At 40.0% G+C, this 22,654-nt stretch overlaps 1 protein-coding gene across 1 annotated transcript in view; it reads right to left on the bottom strand.

The window, feature by feature from the left end:
- Window positions 1–22,654, bottom strand: part of LOC119657594 (cuticle protein 16.5) — a 50,960-nt gene that overhangs the window by 26,659 nt on the left and 1,647 nt on the right. Inside the window, exons 2-3 of the mRNA XM_038064577.1 lie at window positions 7,777–7,896; window positions 5,283–5,412 (exon numbers count right to left, since the gene is read on the bottom strand). Of these exons, the coding sequence (XP_037920505.1) occupies window positions 5,283–5,412; window positions 7,777–7,896 (250 nt within the window). The remainder of the gene's footprint in view (window positions 1–5,282; window positions 5,413–7,776; window positions 7,897–22,654) is intronic.

The raw sequence follows: 22,654 nt of genomic DNA on the forward strand, positions 1-22,654 counted from the left end.
TTACAGTATCCCCTCTTGAACGAGACCACTAGCGCTCCGCTACGACATCAACTAACTGAGTAACGCGCATTTTAAAAAAATAAGTTATGCTGCCGCACCCTGTATTTACATTTAAAAGTAAAAATTGTAGTTTGGAGGAAGCTATCCCTTGTCTATCAATTTCAATCCGCAATGAAAAGGCCGTAGAGTTCTTCTTTCTCATAAGGAAAATGTTTTCGGTAAGGCGCATCATCCTCCCTCTTTTCAATCCGGGCCCTTTTACAGCGTTGCTGACCCTACACTCGGAGCCTTCGATGCATTTTTCGTTTCCCAAAGTAATACCCAACTCGTCCATGAGGTGCAAAATAGAAAAAAATAAGAGCATCATTGCCAAGGGCAAATGTTTTAGAGCTAAAATCCTAATGCAGCTTTTGAGGGGTTCGTTGCCAAGCATCTTTCCAATAAACTATTAGAAGACAGATTATCGTATATCGGTCTGGGAATTAGAGAAATTGGAGATACTTTCAGGCGGTCGGATACGTTTTGAGAACAAGACCCGTTTTACCTTACACTAAAAACATTTTACACCAGGATTCCTCAACATTCCAATTGACATCAAAAGTTCGGACAATTTCAGATAATATTAGTCCAGCTCTTTCACTTGATACCCCCATGTCCATATATTGAGCAAAATAATATTTGCACTTCCTTTTCGCGAGGGCTCATCTCCCCCTCTCCCCAAAACTCTTGAATTTAGCATAAACTTATATCTCTTCCTAAATGTGAGGAAATTCACAAAGCACGTAAGAAAATGTGTAATTGGCATCATAAATTAGCTGATTTTGAGTAAATTGTAAAATCTGACATACAAGCAGATAGACAGACAGAAAAATAGATGCACTGACGGGCGGATGAACATTGAATCGAATTTAATAATTTAATTTAAAATTTGTTTTACACAAAGCCTTAAAAAAGGTCACAACTAAAACATCAACGTCGATTTGTTGTCGTCTCTGTTACTGATTTGAATATTAAAATGGAAATGAAATGTTGGAAGATAGAGAAGAGGAAAACTATTTGTAATGATCCGTGGCTTGAGCGGAATGCTTACAAAATCGCGGAAGGATTGGCTTGACAAATTCCCTTTATTTTAGTGTTCTGTTATTCCCTCAATTCGTTAAATAATTTTATCACTTTGCTTTCGATTTCAAATGTTTCCAAAAATAGATATTGGATTAAAATGTGACGGCATGACACAGTTTTCTATGATATAATAAAGGATATTCGGCAATGGCAGTTAAGTGCCGTTGAATAAAGAATGCTTCGGGTTTTTAGTTGGGGGCGAGGTGCTCGCTCGCTGGAGAGATTAATCGATCAATCTAGCCGGGCGCGATGTACTTATACGGGGTAAATAAAGTTTCGCCGTTCCCACGATTATCGCATTTAAAATTTAATAGAGAGTGGCCGTAGTGTAACAAGCGGATGTAAATTGAAGGTATTCCGCCTTGTAGTTCCAATTAATTTTTTTTTTATTATATCATTGTTAGCTTCTAATGTTATGTAATTGAAAATTGACATAATTACTCGTTGAATTGCCAATAATTAGTGTATCATATGTGATTGTAATGTAATGCCTCGATAAATTGGAGATATCGAAATTGTGGCACTAAGCAAACTTGAGGTGAGCTGATTTTATCCCTATTTTATTACTTGTGAATATCAGTCTCAGACTGAAATCACTACCATAAAAAATGTTCGGCTTGTGGCCGTCGGTGACCCTCAAGTCTTGCTTACAAATATACTGATTAATTTCGTTTGCATCTTGGGTAGGGGTTGCTTTATTGGATCGCTTGGGCAACATTGGGCAACATTGATTCGATTGATGGGTTGAAAGAAAAACTTGCATGGGAAAAATATATATCCTGAATTATTGTGTCTATACACAGTTGAGGACTTTTGTTTTTGCTGTTTAGATAATGTTTCATATGTGTAACAGCTAAGGCCTGAATATTGAATTACAGGACATTTTTTCGATTATTTTTCTTTGCACATGAGATATATATGATTATATGCATAATTTTGGTTTATGGAATTTCTTTTCGTTTATGCGGAATATCATAAATAGCCAAACAATCCACAGAAAAGCCGTTCAAACTGGTTTTACATGTACCTGGATTTATCGTCCAATTTGCCAGAAAAACCCACTTGAGGAGGCCGGGGCAAAGTTCATTGGAACTTAGTTCTACTTCAGTGTGCTGTATGCAGAAGAAATCGATATAATTCTCGAATTTGGCTTTTTAATTGTTGAAGAGGATTGAGCAGTCTTAAGTCCGTATTCACTTGACGTCGGACCGGACCAAATTGAGAGCAACTTACTCGCACTTTTTTGTTCCAGGAGCTCCTCCTTTTGGGCTTCCCACGCAAGCTTCTAAAATTAACGGGGAACGAAGACGGTTTAGAGTACCAGGGCTGAGGCAACTGGTAAGAAGTGTGTGGTAGTAAGTTGTTCTGCATTTGGTCTAGTCCGACATCAAGTGAATGCGGACTTAGGGCTCCTCAATCAATAAGCAAAGATTTTCTAGCTCCGACCAAGCTTTGGTCTGAAATGGGGGCGAATTTACATTCGATATAATTTGCGTTCATGTTGTGTTTTGTGAATTATAAAAAGGAGCGTATAACATCGCTGTCGTTGCTCTGAGCGCAGGGGTTAGGCAGCTTCTGATATGTTGCCTCTACCCTGGCAGGAAACTGTAAAACGTCTTTGTCCCCCTTTAATGATGTAAGTTAACCTAAAGGGAGGATTTTTTTTCAACTATATAGAAACAGAAACACATCAGAGGAGGAGGCCATACGGTATGCGTAAGAAACAAGCAATGCAGCGTAATGATACATGGACCTTTCGAACCTACTTTCTTTGCAGGTAACGGCTATAGTTCTACCATTGACCTCTTACTCAGCGACGGGAAAACCAATGTAGGAAACATTTCAGTCTTATAGTATGTGCGTTTAATTCACCTCATCTTCCTATTTTCACTTCAATAGGAGCAAGTGCAACCAGTACCATTACTCCCAACTCTGGAGTTTTTTGCTTTACAAGTTCAAAGTGGCGTGCATTCAGGAATTACCTAAACGAAAACACTGAACTCAATTGCTTAAATTTGGATAGCTTCAGCGAACCTCAAGTAACCCATACTATGCTATCAACCTTTCCCAGTAACATTTTGAATGCAATGAAATTCAATACTCTACTAATCACTAAAACACCGGAATATTCATTCCTAACCCCGGATAATGAAATGCGAGAAATGATTCGGCAAAGAAATTCGATAAGACGGAAATGGCAGCGTGTTCGCTGTTCAGCTCACTGATCTTCTCATTCTTTAGCGAAATTTGAGATGGAACGCTTGTTATCTAATTTTGAGAAAGGATGGAACAAGTGTGGCGCGGCAGGAATATCAGCGGACAGATGACGTCACCGGCGCTCTACTCAGTTCAGACCTCGCTACAAGAGTGAAGAACAGAGTAGGTGACGAGAAACGTCAGATAAGAAAAATAATAATTGAAGTTAAGAAAAAAGAGGTTTGACATGTAATTTTCAAACAAACTAAACTAATTATTGAAGTTGTGAAATTATTCGACTGAGCCAATTATTCCTTTTTATCAATAAAATTATTTAAGCTGCGTTTTCTATGTTTATTTTAAAATGTATCACTAAACTTTCGACCTACTCGTTCTGTAAAATATGTATGTTTAATTAAGTCGTACTAAGACTAAACAAGTTTTGGAAAATTTACAAGAGATTTAAAAAAACAGAAGCAAATCAATCCCATCTCTAAGAGTTGAAGGAAAATTAATAAAGAATGATTTGGAAAAAGCTGAAATGTTTGCTGAAAATTTAGATGCAGTCCACAGACCGTTAAACACCTAGGTAACAAGATAAACGATCGGTTAGTTGAAGATACTATCACTGTGCGCTGTACGGAAGCTGTACGGATTATAAAAAACCTGAAAAATAGGAAAACATCCGGATATGACAAAATTGCAGTTTTTGTTTTAAAAACTTGCCAAGAAAAGCAATTGTCCTTCTGGGTTTCATTTTTAACTCCTATCTCAAGCTACCATACCTTCTGAAAGTTTGGAAAACGCCAATCATCACCCCGATAGTTAAAGGGGCGAAAAAAATCTCACCTCAACGCTGCAGCAATACCCAGAAATCAACCAAATTATCCCGGATAATTTGGAATGATCACTCTCGATATTGAGAAAGCATTCGATTTAGTGTGGCATGAGGGGCACATTTGCAAGATGATTAGGCCTAAGTTCCCACTATATCTTATTTTAATCATCAAATCTTTCCTTGCGAATCATACGTTTAGCGTCAAGAGAAATTCCAGCAGGTGTGCCACAAGGCTCTTGCTTAAGTCCGATTTTGTTCAACACATTTACAGCGGACAACCCAGAAATACAATCGTGTCAACTGGTAGTTTTCGTTGACAATACCTGCATTTATTCCGTTGAGTTAGATGTGCCATCGATGTTAGAAAATTTGGAAACATTTTTAGGTAAACTTTATCAATATTTCTTTCGATCAATGCTTCTAAAACCAGATCAATTTTTTTCACAAGAAAAATTAAAAAAAAAATTGCCAGAAAAGAGTTTGAATTTCATTGGTACAAACATTTCCTGGAGTTCCTCCATCGACTATTTAGGCTTAATCATTGACAAGAAGCTTACATACAAAAATCATGTAGAAAATATATTACTGAAAGTTTCAAAGTGCGTACATTCGTTATATCCACTTGCCTGCAGGAAATCTCATCTTTCGCAATCAAACAAATTGTTATTATGTAAAACTACTATCATACGAATTGTCACCTACACTGCCGCAGTATGCATCAGTGCAAAAAAAAATGCTTGAGATTAATTTTGAATAAACGTTGGGATTATTCTACCAACCATCTTCATCTTATTGTTAACATTGGCAAAATTCAAGATACTTTAACGAAGTTAACTTAGCTTCCATCTAATAAACACTCTCATAACACCTATTTGGAACGACCTGTTAGGATAAGATAATTTTAGTGTTTAGATCCCTTTAGTTAGTGATAAGGTTGACAAACAAGGGTTTTCTTTTGCTCAAAATTTTCTTTGTAGTAAGTACAATATAGATTAAATCCTTTAGTCAGCAATAAGCTAAAATATAGACCAAAATTGTGTTGGCTCGAAATCCTGATCTTTGAAATTATTATCTACGATTGAATAAAGATATTGAATAATTAATAATCTTTTCGCATTTTACATACCATATCCATATGCAGGTGCTCCATAGCCAATAACATCATTGCTAACGCTGGTCCTCGAAACATGAGAAGTGGAATGAGCTGTGTTTGCGACGCTTGAGTATTGTGAATGAGCATTTTGTCCATAATGACCCTAGAATTGAAACAAACATTTGTCAGAGGTTAATATAAAAGTTAATAATGGTATTCTTTAAACATTAAGACGTATGAAAAATGTTATATTCTGAGCTAGGTTAGAAATTTTACAAAGGCTTAAGGTTAAGTTCAGAGATTTCCATAACCAAGAAATGAATATTTTTCTGCCTGCTGCACAAATTGCTTGACGACCTCTAGGAGAGAAATGATGATTTTTAAGATTGAGTGCCTTTACTTTACTCCAGTACGATTCTTCCAGCTTAATTTCCAAGGGCTTGGACCAGTAAATCAAGGTTCATGACCCAATGAAAATCAAGCAGGTGCCTATTAAACTTCTCTGCATTCTCTGGCCAAGATATCGAGGAGAAATTCGAAATCGTTCCCTGCCTCTGCCTGTGTTCATCAAAGAAGCGTCCTCTGACTAGTCTTCTTTGTACATGTCATGGGCACTGTATACGGGACATCCAATGGCCAGCGCCATAAAACCACTTTATGCAGATGATTTTTTTCTACCGTCCTACAGCAAAAGCCATCTCAAGCGACTTTTTCAAAAGTGGAATGATGCTCTCTTGCAGTATCATTGATCTGACTGAAAAGTCGACAATGAACGACGCCTTGCGGTAATGGAGATTAAAATGTTGTTCTGGATCAGTAAGGTAACACATTTTGATCACATCCAAAACCAGGTCATCCGCCGTCGATATGATGTTTGACTCTTTTAGGAAAATTTGCGGGAGAGGTATGTTCGATGGTATGGACAAGTACATAATTCGAGCTGACGCGAACATACTAGCTAAGATTGGCCTGAGTATTGAAGTCGCTGGACCACGACTGAAGCAGCCATGGCTTTGTACGCCGCTAAATGGTGATTTGAGAGTCTCTCGACTTCATCTGGAAAAAAATATCTCTTGGACCGAATCAACGCCGGAAACACACACACACACACACATAACATCAGAGTTAACTTCGGAGTCAATGCCTTTTAGTACAATCTTTGGTTATCTTTCTTAAGTCCGCATCTGATTTGGTTTATGTTTTCGTCTTGTTGATCTCTTCCTTTTTAAAGGAAGTAATATGAAAATTGTTTTGCCCGACAATCGATGATAGTTTGTCCATTAAGCTATTCTTATTCTTCGAAAGGAAATCAGAGGTTTAAATCCAGCAGTTGATACAGGCTCTTCATCAGCCCTTGTTGCCAAAAGTCTCCAGGGTGAGTTTCGAAACTTTTTAACATTGCTATCGAGGCCAGTTTGTTTGGCAATGTCTTTAGCTGGCGAAGGAGCTGTTGTTTTAGGGTGTTGCCAAGAAACTCAATCATTTTGTTTTCGCTCCGTATCAAGCTCTTTCGGACTGTTAGCGTCTCGATGATGAATCCGGGGCAGATTAAATGTTTAGCTGCTCAAAGTTGGCATATAGTTGCGGATGGGAGTTAAATTTGAGGATAGCGTAACGGAAGTATAGTACAACTTCAAAAATGTACTTAACCCCCATGGGTAGAATGCTGTTTTAATAACCTTTTTTGAAACTGAATCACTTGAAGAACTAACTGTCAAACATAGATTATAAAATCAATGTCATCTCGAAGATAGCCTGATATGGTACTGTACGGCAGTTGTGCCAAAGTTAATCTTAAGGAATTAAGGGTGTCATCCTTCATAAATGTGTCGCATATGAATGTATCAAGTATTTACTTTTCTCTGCATCTAGGCTACCGCTGCCGATACTAATTTTTCTCTTCAAGAAGGGTGCTTTTGTTTGCTGTAAATCTGGCAGGTGATATTAACCTACACGCTCGGAGGCTCATTTAGGGCATATGGCAAGCCGGTGCATGTTGCTATATATTTTTGCGTATGATTATTGTCAAATTTTGCAATTGACACTTTAGAAAACGTTACATATTAAACACGATAATTAATCATGCAAATCCGTTGACATGTTAAATGATGGATTTCAACAAATAGCAAAAAGGAGAGATACATTTATACCGATTGAAAGCAGATTATCGAAAGTTGCATCTTTTAATTGGGTTCGTAATTTAGTCAATATCATGTGGTTGGTAATTAAATTGGAATTATGAGATTGGAATTTGTATGCCCACAATTTCAGGTCGATATGTGTGTACACGCATTCAACCGTCAACTGTGTGGACAAATAAAATATGACTATGAGGTATAACAACGGCAAGAGCGTAAGGACATAAAGCCACAAAATCAATATTTCTTCAATACCATAATACATAGCTAGTTTTAAAATGAGTAACCAAAGGAAGGATGATTTCCCATTGTTGTGTGGTCGAAACAATTTAATAACACTCTTTACTTACTTTTTGCTCCCCTAACTGTTCATGCTTGACTGAACCTACCTTGATTGTATGCTCCTGTGTGCTTCCAACCGATCCATGGTCTACACTTGGAGCTGAAATAACATACTCCGTAGGATGAGCGGCTCGGGCAAGGGCCACGAGAGTAGCTACGAGCAAGACCTAGAAAGAAAAGTTAAAGGGTTGCATCAGATAAAGTGTGCTATTATACGCAGCTCGAATAGCTGATGTGGAAAATGTATAAAAAATAGAGTGGTTGAAGGGAATGGATGTTTTTTATCCGATTATCGTTGCTTCGGGTGGAAAACCAGCGTGATAAATTCTGTCCTTTGGATAATTTTATGTGCGAAAAAATAACTATGGGTCTGATTCGATAGCATCTATTTAAAATGAGTAATCGTCAATGATTATGTTTATGGTAGTCTACAAATTAAGTCTCAGATTTTTTTGCCCGGAGTACTTTTCTCTCTCATTTATCTAACGGAAAACGAAGAAAATGTACGCTGTCGATATTAAAACGATGCTTTTATTGAGCTCTTATTTATTCAAGACCGATGAGCTTACTTATGAGAGGATTTTGCGGGAAGAGCGAATATTTGGCGTTAACTGAAATCAATAAAAATGCTTCTTTGATGTAGAACTTTTTATCTAGTTCCATTATATCCCCTTTAACTTAATTTCTCGACTGACAATAAGCCCTCTCTAACAAATGCCATCATACTGACACCTGCCACAAAATCAACAATCTCTATATTTGCAAAGGTAATCGGAGATGACAGTAACTTTGACAACTAGATATTAAAGAAATTTGGATATTGACTAAAATACCCTGATTTGCCTTGATATGTAAATTTTTATAGCACGTGAAACAATTTTCATAACATGGGTAAGATTTTTTTCAGCCCTTCCATTCCCCCCAAATTTCAAAAGGATTTCGTTTTCGAAAGTTTGGATGGTATCTGATTTGAATTTGATTGGATTGTTTGTGATGTTATTTATTTGTGATAGAAGCTGTTTAGCTATTTTCATGGGAATTAAATATTTCTTCTGGACTGCAATCATCCACATTTTTGTGACATAAGGGCACAGGTTCATGAGAGTCATAAAAATAAGATGTTATGTGCGGTTGCCAATAATCTACATAATATAATCTGGAGAGCGACTGAAGCGATATCCAGAACTATAAATGGACCCTTGAGAGAAATAGTGCCAAAATGTGCTTTCCGTGCTGAATCTCCACGCATAATAGCATACATACTGCAAATGAATGTGCAAATATGTGTTTATAGATTTCTGGCATGTGTGGCGTTCCCAAGTATTTAGATCGAGAATCAAAAGAGCGATCGGAAGGATGTCATGTATGCAAAAGCGTTACGGGGGTTCATAACTTCAGTATCATCGACTTGGGCTAGGAGGTTAGTAAGATTTCAATTGCCGATATACCAGATGGTAGATGGTTGACAATTTAGCTACTTTGACATCAAAGTCTTAATATTATTTAAGGATGCGGTGTTTTAACAAATTTTACACTTAAAAGAAGCAGGCATGGAATGACGCAAATTGAGACGACATCAACTAAATCGAAATGACCTTCTCTAGACAAAGATTTGTGAATTGCCTTCTATGTGATGGCGAAAGACGAATATTGAAACGTTATCCTATTGCCAAATTTGCTGGGAGATCTACACCTTTGATACACTTTCGGTAAAAGTGGCAACTTGTGACCGATCAGGTATGCTTGGCTCTTTAGTTCAGCTTATCCAAGGAGCCACCCGCTGTATTAGTTTGTTTGCTAATATGTCTAAGGTTTTTGGCACGAAGGTTCCACATATGTTTTTTTTAAAAAAAACGTTTATATGTTTATGTCTACTTTATCTGAACTGACACCAAGATAGACCTTGTAACATAAGGTACAACCGAGGTCGTAAAGAGCTAACCATTGCCAATAAAAATGAAAGGAGGACAAAATTACTCGAGCCGAACATCTCATAACCTGGAATACGCTGTCGAAATAATGGAAAACTACAAAGGATTGCATATTTCTTTATGTTTCCTTGCAGCTTCAGTCAAATGGAGGTGCATTCTCTGGAGTTACGCCACTAGCATTTCGTGGCTGCCAAACTTGAGATGCTCCTTTCGCTTGGAGTCATGTTGGAAGTTACAAGGATGGGAAGAATCAATTTGTTCATAATCGTTCGTCTTTATGTACTCCATCAATACCAACAAAGAACAAGTCGGGAGATCGGAAGCTGGGCGCTCTAGGTATGAAAGGTTTTGTTTGCTTCTTGAGTGAGTATACTTGAGTGTAGAACTATCCCATTTGTACATAGCCCGTTCGGAATACACATTTAGCATGTCAGATTTAGTACTTCGGGTTGTAAATTTACACGGTAAAGGCAACTTTGAGCTACTGTAACTTTGTTACTAATAGTATGATTTTTATCAAACTTGGAGATAATATGCTTCATATTATATTTTATACTACTACTCTATACTACTATACTATAACTCTGAGGTAAACTTAAGGGGGGTTTTACTCAATTTTCCCAAAAATATGGTAATATACAATTATTAACTTAATTTGAACAGATATTGATATGGAGAGTATTTTGAGGCCTGGGCACCATATAGAGGCAGTTTCGTAATTTTTTTCAGATTTTTCGGTTGGGTAAACTAAGACTGGCTTCGAAAAGTACTGATCGAGACCTTTCATTTGATACCCCACATGACTATATTTGGTGAAAAAAATTGTACAACCCCCTTTTACACGTATGGAGACCCCCCCTAAATCTCAACGTAGAAGGATATCACTCACTACATGTCTGGGGGTCTACAGGTCCCACCTTGTCACCAAATTTCAATGGTGTAGCTGTTTTTGAGAAAAGTGCCTGTGACAGACAGATAGACAGACATTGAACCGATTTTAATAAGGTTTTGTTTTACAAACAAAAGGCAATCTACACTAATTGCTTCAAACAACAACGTATAAAAACTGCGTACTGAAAACCTGTCTTAAGAAATACTATCTACTTAATAGCAAAGAACAATGATTTTATAGCAGTTCCACTTTCAACAAGTTCAACATCCTAAACATACTTTCCAACTACAACCATCGCTAGTTCGTCTTCAAAACCAATAACCAACATTGTCCATCGTACATAATGTTCCAAAAGTGTGGTCCAAATAGGGGGTCTTTTAAAAACAAAAATGCCTGCTCTCGAAATCTGTTCTTTCAGTCTTCCCCCCTTTCCAAAGACCAACAACCAACGTTGTCTCCTCCGACACAGAAAAGCCCTGGACTCCATAATACATGCTCAATGATCAATGACTTGAATATTTGGCCATCACATCAAAGACTGCTTATGGTATAAACTCAGCGTTTCATTCTACAGTGATTCAAATTGGGAACGGAGCCTGTTCGTTGATGAGTACCATTTCGAGGAGGTTCTTCATGTGCACTAGGGTATTTTTGCGATAGCAGGGAACACGTAGCTGTAAATTGAATTATAACACTTAAGTTGGGACCATTTCTTTAAAGTCTTAACCAATATGGCAACCTAGGAAGCATTCTAAGATCTATGAACTTTTAAACCATTGAAGTAGCAAAAAAGAGTTCTGGAGGAAGACCGCTTTTCCCGGTTGTATTGGAAATGTCAAAGAAATCAATACCAAAGATCGAAAAAGCCAGTTTCCTTTAAGTTCTTTATTTTGGTGGTTACTCATTCTATTTACAATTTTCTTTCATGAGTCATTAATTTTTGGGGATCGGCGACAAAGGAAAGGAGAAATTGGTATCACCATCATCAACGGCGAAACAACCGGTATCCGGTCTAGGCCTGCCTTAATAAGGAACTCCACACATCTCGGTTTTGCGCCGAGGTCCACCAATTCGATATCCCTAAAAGCTGTCTGGCGTCCTGGCCTACGCCATCGTTCCATCTTAGGCAGGGTCTACCTCGTCCTCTTTTTCTACCATAGATATTACCCTTATAGACTTTCCGGGTGGGATCATCCTCATCCATACGGATTAAGTGACCCGCCCACCGGAACCTATTGAGCCGGATTTTATCCACAACCGGACGGTCATGGTATCGCTCATAGATTTCGTCATTGTGTAGGCTACGGAATCGCCCATCCTTATGTAGGGGGCCAAAAATTCTTCGGAGGATTCATCTCTCCAACGCGGCCAAGAGTTCGCAATTTTTCTTGCTAAGAATCCAAGTTTCCGAGGAATACATGAGGACTGGCAAGATCATAGTCTTGGTAAGAGCTTTGACTCTATGGTGAGACGTTTCGAGCGGAGCAGTCTTTGTAAGCTGAAATAGGCTCTGTTGGCTGACAACAACCGTGCGTGGATTTCATCATCGTAGCTGTTATCGTTTGTGATTTTCGACCCTAGATAGGAGAAATTGTCAACGTCTCAAAGTTGTATTCTTCTATCCTAATTCTACTTCGTGTTTGACCAGTGCGGTTTGATGTTGTTGGTTGATTCGTCTTTGGTGCTGACGTTGCCACCATATTTTTTGTCTTGCCTTCATTGATATGCAGCCCAAGATCTCGCGCCGCCTGCTTGATCTGGATGAAGGCAGTTTGTACGTCTCGGGTGGTTCTTCCCATGATGTCGATATCGTCAGCATAGGCCAGTAGTTGGGTGGACTTGAAGAGGATCGTACCTCTTGCATTTACCTCAGCATCACGGATCACTTTCTCGACGGCCAGGTTAAAGAGGACGCATGATAGGGCATCCCCTTGTCGTAGACCGTTGTTGATGTCGAATGGTCTTGAGAGTGATCCTGCTGCTTTTATCTGCACCCGCACATTGGTCAGGGTCAGCCTAGTCAGTCTTAATAGTTTCGTCGGGATATCAAATTCTCTCATGGCCGTGTACAGTTTTACCCTGGCTATGCTATCATAGGCGGCCTTAAAGTCGATGAATAGATGGTGCAACTGTTGGAATATGAACTTGCAACAGTTTTTCCGTCGCTTGCCGCAGAGAGAAAATCTGATCTGTTGCTGATTTGCCTGAAATGGAGCCTCTTTGGTATGGGCCAATGACGTTCTGAGCGTATGGGGCTATCCGGCCTAGCAAGATAGCGGAGAATATCTTATAGATGGTACTCAGCAACGTGATACCTCTATAATTGGTATGGAGCATCAAAGTCATCCATTTGATTCTTGGTTTGAAAAGCAGTTCGCCTTTGCGCTCTGCCCAGGGTGAACATATAGTTGCTAACCATCTGAAACCTTGTGGCGTGTTGGTTACAAGATAAGGCGTATATAGCATATATTTATATTTACCAAATTTGCATAAGTTCTAGCTTTCAAATAAAAAGCTACCTCGCTGCCCAGGAGTTCCACGAGTCCTTGTTGTATATTTAAATAGCGACTTTTGTAATTTGCGGGATATAACATGGGGTTGACGTGTACTTTAAATTGATCTTTTATAAATTTATACAAATTATACTCCATCAATTTGTCAATGGGATCAAACTCTCAACGCCTCCACGCTGGCATTTTAAAACAGAAAGTAACATTATTTCCTTATTTTGTGTTCCAAGAAAATAATCCAATTTGTGCGAATGCTATTAAAATAACAATGAACGGGTTACTGAAATGCTTCCCTGGTGAGAACAGTTCAATTTTCTACGGATTAGATAAAAAACGTGCCACCACAAGCGACTATCAACAGTAATCACTTTCACAATATCGCAACGAAAACACTTTGCGGGCCTTCTTGGGAAAAACATGATAGAGGAGCTTATCACCTCCTATGTGTCCATACTAAAAGGAAATAAAAGTGGATATACTCGCAGGATAAATTACGGAAATCTTGCTGTGGCGGCCTATTCGTCGGATTTTTGTATATTTAGATTAGTGAATCCGACACTTTTCACGACTTACGGAGGAAATGTATGTAAATAACATGACCAAGGACAACACGTGCTGATAATGTGATGGCATAAACTCTGATATTATGCGCAGCAGGACCATCTTGCCGGGTAATAATGCAAATTGCATTAACGTAACTAATTTTAAGTAATTCTTTGTTAGAGAGTTTCAATCTCATGATGACGAGAGAAAATGATGAATACAGCAGCATCTAGATTACTTTCAGGAATATTAAATACACAATCATTAAATCCCTCATTATTTATCCTTAGCGAAGGCTGTTTCGCTCAATAAGGTGTTGAGCTTGTTCTTATTGGAAACTTCCTTATCTCTAATAAACTTCGTCTTTGCTCGCCTCATTGGGTTACCTGTGAAGAGGTAAATATCCTTGCGAAGCTTATGTTTGCCATCCTAAGCTTTACTCATTTTCACGAAATGGAAGAGTTCACCGTGACTTATCGAACATCATCTTAATAAATGTTTCCACCCTTCCCACGTATCCCTTGGAGCTATTTATTCGAGAATATTGAGAGAAACATCTACAGTGGAGGGTTGAGATATTAAATCTCAACCTCTTTCAAAAGTTTTTGCGCAAAATTATCTTTTTGATTCTGATTATGACTATTATGAGTATCTGGACGAAAAAACAGAGCTGTTGTGCATAAATTTGAATAACATGAAGTTAACCTTTTTTATTTAACCATAGCGGTCCTGGTATGCGTCTAGAAACATGAATCATTAGGACCCAAGATCGCCTCTGAAAGATTTATAATTTTCCCAGACCATGCTACACATTTTTTCCCTGTTCATGCTCATTTTAATTTCCGCAACCTGAGGTGGCAATAATGTGTTCATAATAAATTTTCCGTAGATGTGCTTCGCTTAGGATATTTCCATACACGATTTTCGGTAACTGCACGTGCAAAATTGACTAGAACAACAAGCGTGATTTGCATAATTTTTCTCTCAAGGAAATGAAACTTTGTTTAATATGAAGCAGGATTTCAAGGAGGAATGAGGAGGAAAGTTTATGACCTAAGACGAAAAATCAATTCCATGCGCTTACTTCCGGAGGAGGTCCTGTTATTACTAGCTTCTAACGAACATACAATTGTCAGTATATTTTGCTGATGGGAACATTCATACAAGACAATATCCCCCAGCTTTAATGGACATATTGCTTGGATAAGTTACTGAAAGCTGAAGCAGGTTTATGCAAAGGTGGTCATGTCTAGCGTTTATCTCACTGGAAGCGCATACTTAAACTGGATGGCAAAATAAGCATCAGTTAAGTACTCCCTTACTCTATTACCATATTTTAGTATTCCAAGCATCGTCATGACGCAAATCATAGGTGCTCATGGCTTCGTGTGACTGAGCAAAATTAAGATATCTATACTGATGGTGGGTAAGCAGTCCCCTGTGCTTACACAGTTGTTCTGAAATACATATTTCATCCTCCGTAAATTCTGGATATTGATATTGGTTCAATGTCTTGGGATTGTTGGAAATTGCAGATGGTATTGACTTGCCTTGCAAAGTTCCACACCGGCTCAAATAGGCCAGATAGCTCCAGCCTACATAGAAGTAAAATTAGATATTGGAAAGCTTAAACCTTTGAACTTTTGGGCGTCACATGTGTGATTTGAATTTATTTTTTAGAATAATAAAATCTGACGGTAATGTTGGGTCTAGTGTATAATATATTTAAAATTGAGTTATTACCGATAATCCGAACAACATTCTCTATCGTTATATCGTTATTGTCTCCTTCTCAATAAGATGTGGATATTCTATAAATAAATGAAACATTTTTCACTGAACTGTTACTGTCTCGACCGTTTATGTTTTTTCCTTATACTGAGTTCTTAATGATGTGTTTTTTATTGCATTCCTACCGAAGGGTTTAATTTCACCATCACATTCAGCCCAGAAGGCACAAAATACATCAAAATCATCTGTCGCCCTTGACTATTGCCAACGTATTGAAAGAAAATGCAACTCAACGTCTTGCTCAAGCTACCTCCCCCTGTCATTTGGCATGCCAATCATAGTCAGCACAAAACCCACAAAACTACTGCAAGAGGGCCAACGATGAGTAACCGGACCGGAAGGGGACTTACAGAAAAGTTCACTACCAAATAATTATTCCGATTCCTCTACTCATCATCATCATCAACGGCGGAACAACCGGATCCTGTCTAGGCCTGCATTAATAAGGAACTTCACACATCCCGATTTTGCGCCGAGGTCCACCAATTCGAGATCCCTAAAAGCTGTCTGGCGTCCTGACCTACACCATCGTTCCATCTTAGGCAGGGTCTGCCTCGGATCATCCTCATTCATACGGATTAAGTGACCCGCCCACCGTAACCTATTGAGTCGGATTTTATCCATAACCGATTTCGTCGTTATGTAGGCTACGGAATCGTCCATCCTCATGTAGGGGGCCAAAAATTCTTCGGAGGATTCTTCTCTCGAACGCAATTCTTCTTGCTAAGAACCCAAGTTTCCGAAGAATACATGAGGATTGGCAAGATCATTGTCTTGTACAGTAAGAGCTTTGACCCTATAGTGAGACGTTCCGAGCGGAACAGTTTTTGTAAGCTGAAATAGGCTCTGTTGGCTACCAACAACCATGCGCGGATTTCATCTTCGCAGCTGTTAACGGCTGTGATTTTCGACCCTAGATAGGAGAAATTATCAACAGTCGTTAAGTTGTAGTCTCCTATCTTTATTCATCTCGTTTGAGCAGTGCGATTTGATGTTGTTGGTTGGTTTTTGGTACTGACGTTGCCACCATATATTTTGTCTTGTCTTCATTGATGTGCAGCCCAAGATCTCGCGCCAATCAACGCCTGCTCGATCTGGATGAAGACAGTTTGTACGTCTCGGGTGGTTCTTCCCATAATGTCGATATCGTCAGCATAGGCCAGTAATTGGGTGGACTTAAAGATGATCGTACCTCTTGCATTTACCTCAGCAATACGGATCACTTTCTCGAGGGCCAGGTTTAAGAGGACGCATGATAGGGCATCCCCTTGTCGTAGACCGTTGTTTATGTCGAATGGTGTCGAGAGTAATCCTGCTGCTTTTATCTGGCCTCACACATTGGTTAGGGTCAGCCTAGTCACTCTTATTAATTTCGTCGGGATACCGAATTCTCCCGTGGCCGTGTACAGTTTTACCCTGCCTATGCTATCATAGACGACTTTAAAGTCGATGAATAGATGGTGCAACTGTTGTCCATATTCCAACAGTTTTTCATCGCTTGCCGCACAGAGAAAATCTGATCTGTTGCTGATTTGCCTGGAGTAAAGCTTCTTTGGTATGGGCCAATGATGTTCTGGGCATATGGGGCTATCCGGCCTAGCAAGATAGGGGAGAATATCTTATAGATGGTACTCAGCAACGTGATACCTCTATAACTGCTGCACTGTGTGATATCTCCCTTTTTATGTAGAGACAGATAATGCCTCTTTGCCAATCGTCAGGTACTGATTCCCGTGCCTTGAGCACAGGTTGATGAACCACTTGGTGTAATTGGTTGCTTCCATATTTAACCAATTCGGCTGTAATTCCATCGGCTCCTGGCGACTTATGGTTTTTTAGCTGATGAAATGCACGGACTGTTTCTCTTATACTTGGTGGTGGCAGTATTTGGACGTCGTCTTCAGTTGGCGGGACCTCCAACTCGCCGATGTTCTATTTGTTCAGTAGTTCATCAAAGTACTCAACCCATCGCTCCAATATGCCAATTCTGTCGGAAATCAGATTTCCCTCTTTGTCTCGACAGGATGAGCATCGAGGTGTATAAGGCTTCATCCTGTTGACTTGTTGGTAAAACTTTCGCGCGTTCCGTTTCATTCATCGTTAAACCAATCAGATTCCGCTACTGCCATGTTTAATACCTGCTGTGTGGTTCCATCTGAGTCCCTTCTCCTCTTTTTTGTCCCGCTCCAATTCTCAAATAAGATTCGTCATATAATATCTATATAATATCTATATATAATATCTGTAACACAGGCCACGTAGCTGGGATTTTGGGCTTCTTCATAATTTCATCGTGATTATGAGGACAGCTATGATAGTAAAGAACAGAGGTTATTTTCATATCTCGACTGTAGAAGCCCATTGGGGGAATTTAGTATCCAATTTGTTAATCCACCAAAGTTTTTTTGCCTTCCCCTAGTCAACGGTCAAAAATTCCCATAGAGTGCTTCTTTTCTTCAATCAATATTGACAGGTCAACAGGAACCATAATATACTGGTAGCGTCCCTGTCAAACCCAAACCAGTAAACCGACTATAATATAGAAGTAGGCGTTCTCTCTCTTTTGCTTGTGTTTTCGGTACTACAGGATATTCATAATTGTTGGCGTGACAATCGAATCAGAGCTGGACCTTGAAGCGTGATAGATCACTTCATTCAAGGCCGCAACGGAACACTACAGAATTACGGGACTCTGTATGAGGCAATGTGGTCATCGATTTTGGTACTTATTTATAGCTGCGTCGACTGCTATCCTGTATCGGGTCAAGATATAAATGCCTCTGCCACTAGTAAGATTTGAACCGCGACGTTGCGGTGTGACAGGCATGTGGCCACCATAGCATTAGTCGCAAGAAATATGCAAGTGTTCCTCCAATTGTTGCACTCAAGGCAGGTGCTCTTCTTTGGAACCTTAATCATCTCCCTTGTTTCTACTCATTGGGGAAGTTCTCAGATCCCTAGCATAATCCAATGGGTGAAAGAAGCGATTTGCAGAGATTGCTGGATCTGCAAAGAAAGGCTTAACACATTCAACTAGCGACTTTCCTCCATTCGAGTATTTTGATGATAGAGGTAATTTCGTTTCTGTTTGCAGGAGCAGTGCGAACCCATATTTTACGGTGGCTTACTATTTTGTCCACAAGGAGTGGAACTTCACAACTGAAACTGCTCACGATCATGAATGAGAAGCCTACTATTAACGTTCCTCACAAGACCATCGAAAGACTTCTGATTACCTATAAGCCTATCTATCTGTGCCAGCTTCTGGTTTTCTGATTAGCATTAGGGTAGAATTCCATTGATCACGGTACATGATGTGCTGTTCTTACCGTACTTTTGTACAGTATCCGAGGTCCTGCGCGTCGCACTAACCCCTGTTTGTAGCAATCACCGGAGTTATTAGCTCCCAACCTTCATCAATTCGCCTCCAGGTCACCGTGGTAAGAAAGGTTTTGTATCTTGGAACATGGCCGATCACCTCATTCGCACCAACGGTACTTTTGATGGCGATCCAAACTACATCACTTTTATCTAATAGTTCGTTCAGTGTTTGTGTCCATTTCTCATCAAAGCTTTCCTGTTGTTGGACTGCAGCCGGAGCGTGGAAACGGCACACTTTTAATTACTGCTAAAGTTTGCCTCCCTTGCGACTAAAAACAGGAGTGATATGCAGGCAGAGGTTTGCGATCATCAAATGCTTATCTTCTTATGGCTAATTTCAGCACTCCTCTTGGTAGGCGCATTCAGGAGACAATTCTTAAGGCTACTGCTGATCAATGCTCAATTAGTTGAACCTTTAGACCCAGAATATCCATCGGATATCACCGGCAACTTCACTCGCGTAGGAGAAAGCGAGCCTTCCTTCTAAGGGCCCTCGATACCGTTCGTAATAGTCAAATATGGTCGTTGAGTGATCAGTCCTTATACAAGGAGCTGTTGATGTTTCGGTAGCTGAAAATTTTCGAAATTTGCGGGTTACTAGTTCAGAAATTTTCATCTTTTCTAGTGAGCTTTCACGAGCTTTTACGTAAGAGGGCCACGATATACTTGCAGGCTGCTTATAGCCAGGATGGTCAACTCGATTTTGTTTTATGTAGCCCCAATTTGGATTAGGCATTGCGGATCTCATTTAACTCTAATAAGGGACTCAGATCAGGCATTCGATAGAGCCAAATAGCGAAACCGATCACGACGAGCCAACTCCGCTTGTGAACGGGACAAAGGCTGAAGAAAAAGAAGACTTAACTCTAATAAGGGAGTACAGTCTACAGAAGGACAGTGCGGTCTTCAGGACTGTCTCAGATTATGCAGCACAAATTCACTGAAGAAGGGAGGAAGGTCTGGAAGAGGTGCTGGCACCAGAAGATCTGATGCGGAGAATGCTAGCGTATTAGGAGGATTGAGATGCGAACAACCCCATGGTCGGATCTATTCAGAGCGAACTGCGAAAAACGTAACAAGAACGTCGCGTATAGAAGAAAGTGAATCAAGCTAGAGAGAGCTTACCCGCGCTGTAGTACTTTATGACGGGGGGTCAGAGGTGGTTTAGTGGGTCAGCGTCTTGGAAAATTTCTACAAGTGGGCAATTAGGCTCCCGGTCGTCGATATCTCTCGACTGCATACCTCTAATACCCAGAGCGGTAAGAATTTTGGAACAAAGGAACTCTCTAAACAGCCTGAAATAAAAAAAAAATAAAACGGCAGTTGAAAAGTATTCTGACCTAGAAAAGTCGTCTACCATTTAGCTTGGAGCCAAAATAGTTGAAATGCCAAACTTTGTTCAAGTCAGGAGCAATGTGCACTACTCTTTAGGATTCAATACAGTAAATTATGGGAAGAAGAAGAAGAATGAGTCCAAGGAAAGCTCTATAACTACTCTTTTGACGGCAACGCGGTCGACGCCTGGGAAAAGAAGGAGCGATACCAGCGGAGGTGCGAGTAGTTAGTTATAATAAGCGGACCCTAACCATAATAAAGGGTAGCCGGCCTAACATGCGGTCACCAAACTATACAGGAATGTATGAGGTAGCCTACAATTAGGATCGTATGGGCAAAACAGACGGCTCCTTCAAGCCTGACTTTGGCCGAGTTCGAGGAGGAAAAATTGGTCTTATGGTAAAAGCGAAAGGACAACGGCCAAGAGTCACTGCCGGTGACTTAAACGCATGGGTTATGAAATTGAGAAATTTACTGATGAAGGCAAGAGGGTGTTGTCTTTTGGAGGCATAAGGGCAAACGATGGTTTGGTTCATACCAAACAAGAGGGCCCGAATTGGTTGCGAACTTGACTTTCGTTTGCTAGCTCGCGATATGCCCTAGAAGATCAGTGAACCCCATTCCCATAGTTATCGACTTGCAATCGCCTTCGACCCGAAGAACTAGCCAAACATTTATTGAGGTGTGGTTGGACCCAAGTACACCCTCGGAGAAAGTCTTCCATATCAAGGAGCACATCACGGAATCATGCGACTGATCGATGCCAAGACGCTATACTTTCCCTTTGTAGAAACCTAACTCCTGGTTTAATAGTTTACTGTTCGATCTTCGGTCATTGTATCATCGGGCCAGACGAGTAGTCTAGAGATCGATGGGTAGGAGTAAGGCAAAACAGCGTGTTAATAGAGAATTAGTAGGTCGAAGGTCGAACAAACATCAAGCTACCTCTATAGCAAAGCAAGTAGACTACTTCAAATAACTCTACGCAGAGGCGGATATAAACCCATGGGGAAACGTCTACAGGGTTTTAATGAGGAGATTCAAAGGTTAGGCAGCTTCGCAAATTATATATCCCGAGCATTTCCTGGAAATTATTCAAGCTTTATTTCCTCAGAAGGGCAGCAGCGGCAGCAACCTACCTTTAGATGTGGTTGTAATAACCACAGTAATGACGAAAGATGTATTGGAGATTTATAATAGCTGGGAGAGCTGGGAGCTGGGATTAACAATCGAAGCCAAAAATGCAAGTACTGTGCAATATTTAGCCCAGATGTGAAAATGCATTTAACCTTGCCAATTGGAAAATTACAAAGAGGTTTTTGGTGACAATTGGTGTACCCAGTTACTTTGCTGCATTTATCAGTAGAAAGCAGACCTTGGCACGACACAGATTGTGGACCTAAAGAATATATTGCCTCCGTCTCCGTTCCTACGGAACATCATGTATAGCAATGTCCTTAACGCTGAGTTATTAGGGTCACGATAGTGGTTTACTCCAAAGACATATCTGTGATTTTTGTTTTTGACATTTCACATATGTGGAGTTGTATTCATCCGGAACTATCACTGCTATAAAAAGTCTTGCACTCGTGCTAGGCAAAGTGGAAGAGTGCTTATCACAAAGCGTCGTAAGGAAACGACTGCCATCAGACCTGGGGAAACACATCATTACTTCAAAACTAGCCATCAAATACCTTGAAGTAATGATGTATACTAGATTAAACCCCAAGTAGCATTTACAACATGTTCGCATTAGGTCCCCGATTGTGAGCATGTTCATGGGAAGCATGATGCCGCACGTTAACCCCGCTATGCACTTGTAGGCGGATTTGACGTCGGTTGAGGAACCTTCACTGCATAATACATGCGTTATTTAAAGAATGAAGAAAGAATAGGAGAGCCGCGTTAAAGGGTTTGCTGTGGCTTTAGAATTGTCTTAGATGAAGCAGTCAACACGGCAGTCGGGTGATGCCTAACGACATTTTGGCCAGTGGGACGTAGCGCATCTTTGGTGGATCTGGTTCCTCCTCTGATCGGCATCTGAAAGACGTCGACAGGGAGGAATCGTTGAGCAAGTGGCAACAATGCTGGGAACTGGTAGAAAAGGGTCGATGGACCCATAGATTAATTCCCAGCATCAAGGGGTGGGTGCAGAAAAGGCATAGTGAGATAAACTATGATCCGCCGCAGTTTCTTTCGGCATATGGCGTACACTTAAATACTTGAAACGGATAGGTCCATGGTTTGCTTTTGGCCACGCTGCTCCACAGTCCAAAGACGCAAGCGAGCGTCTGATGACATCCCAAAGCAAAAAGTGTATGAACGGACTACGTAACTGTCCCACCTGCGTCAATATCGCGGGAAACCCATATTAAGCCCTTTTCCCTCGCCCAAGGTTCGCAGAGCAAAGGAAAAGTGTAAAGCTGACATTGGGAAGGACAGTAACAACAGAAAGTCTAATTGCGAAAAACAGAAATGGCTGAATGATCAAGAAAGTGTGTAATGATTGACATATGAAATATTTCACCGTTGCTGTAAGATG

Source organism: Hermetia illucens, chromosome 5 (assembly GCF_905115235.1).
Source record: "Hermetia illucens chromosome 5, iHerIll2.2.curated.20191125, whole genome shotgun sequence".
Lineage (NCBI taxonomy): Eukaryota > Metazoa > Arthropoda > Insecta > Diptera > Stratiomyidae > Hermetia > Hermetia illucens.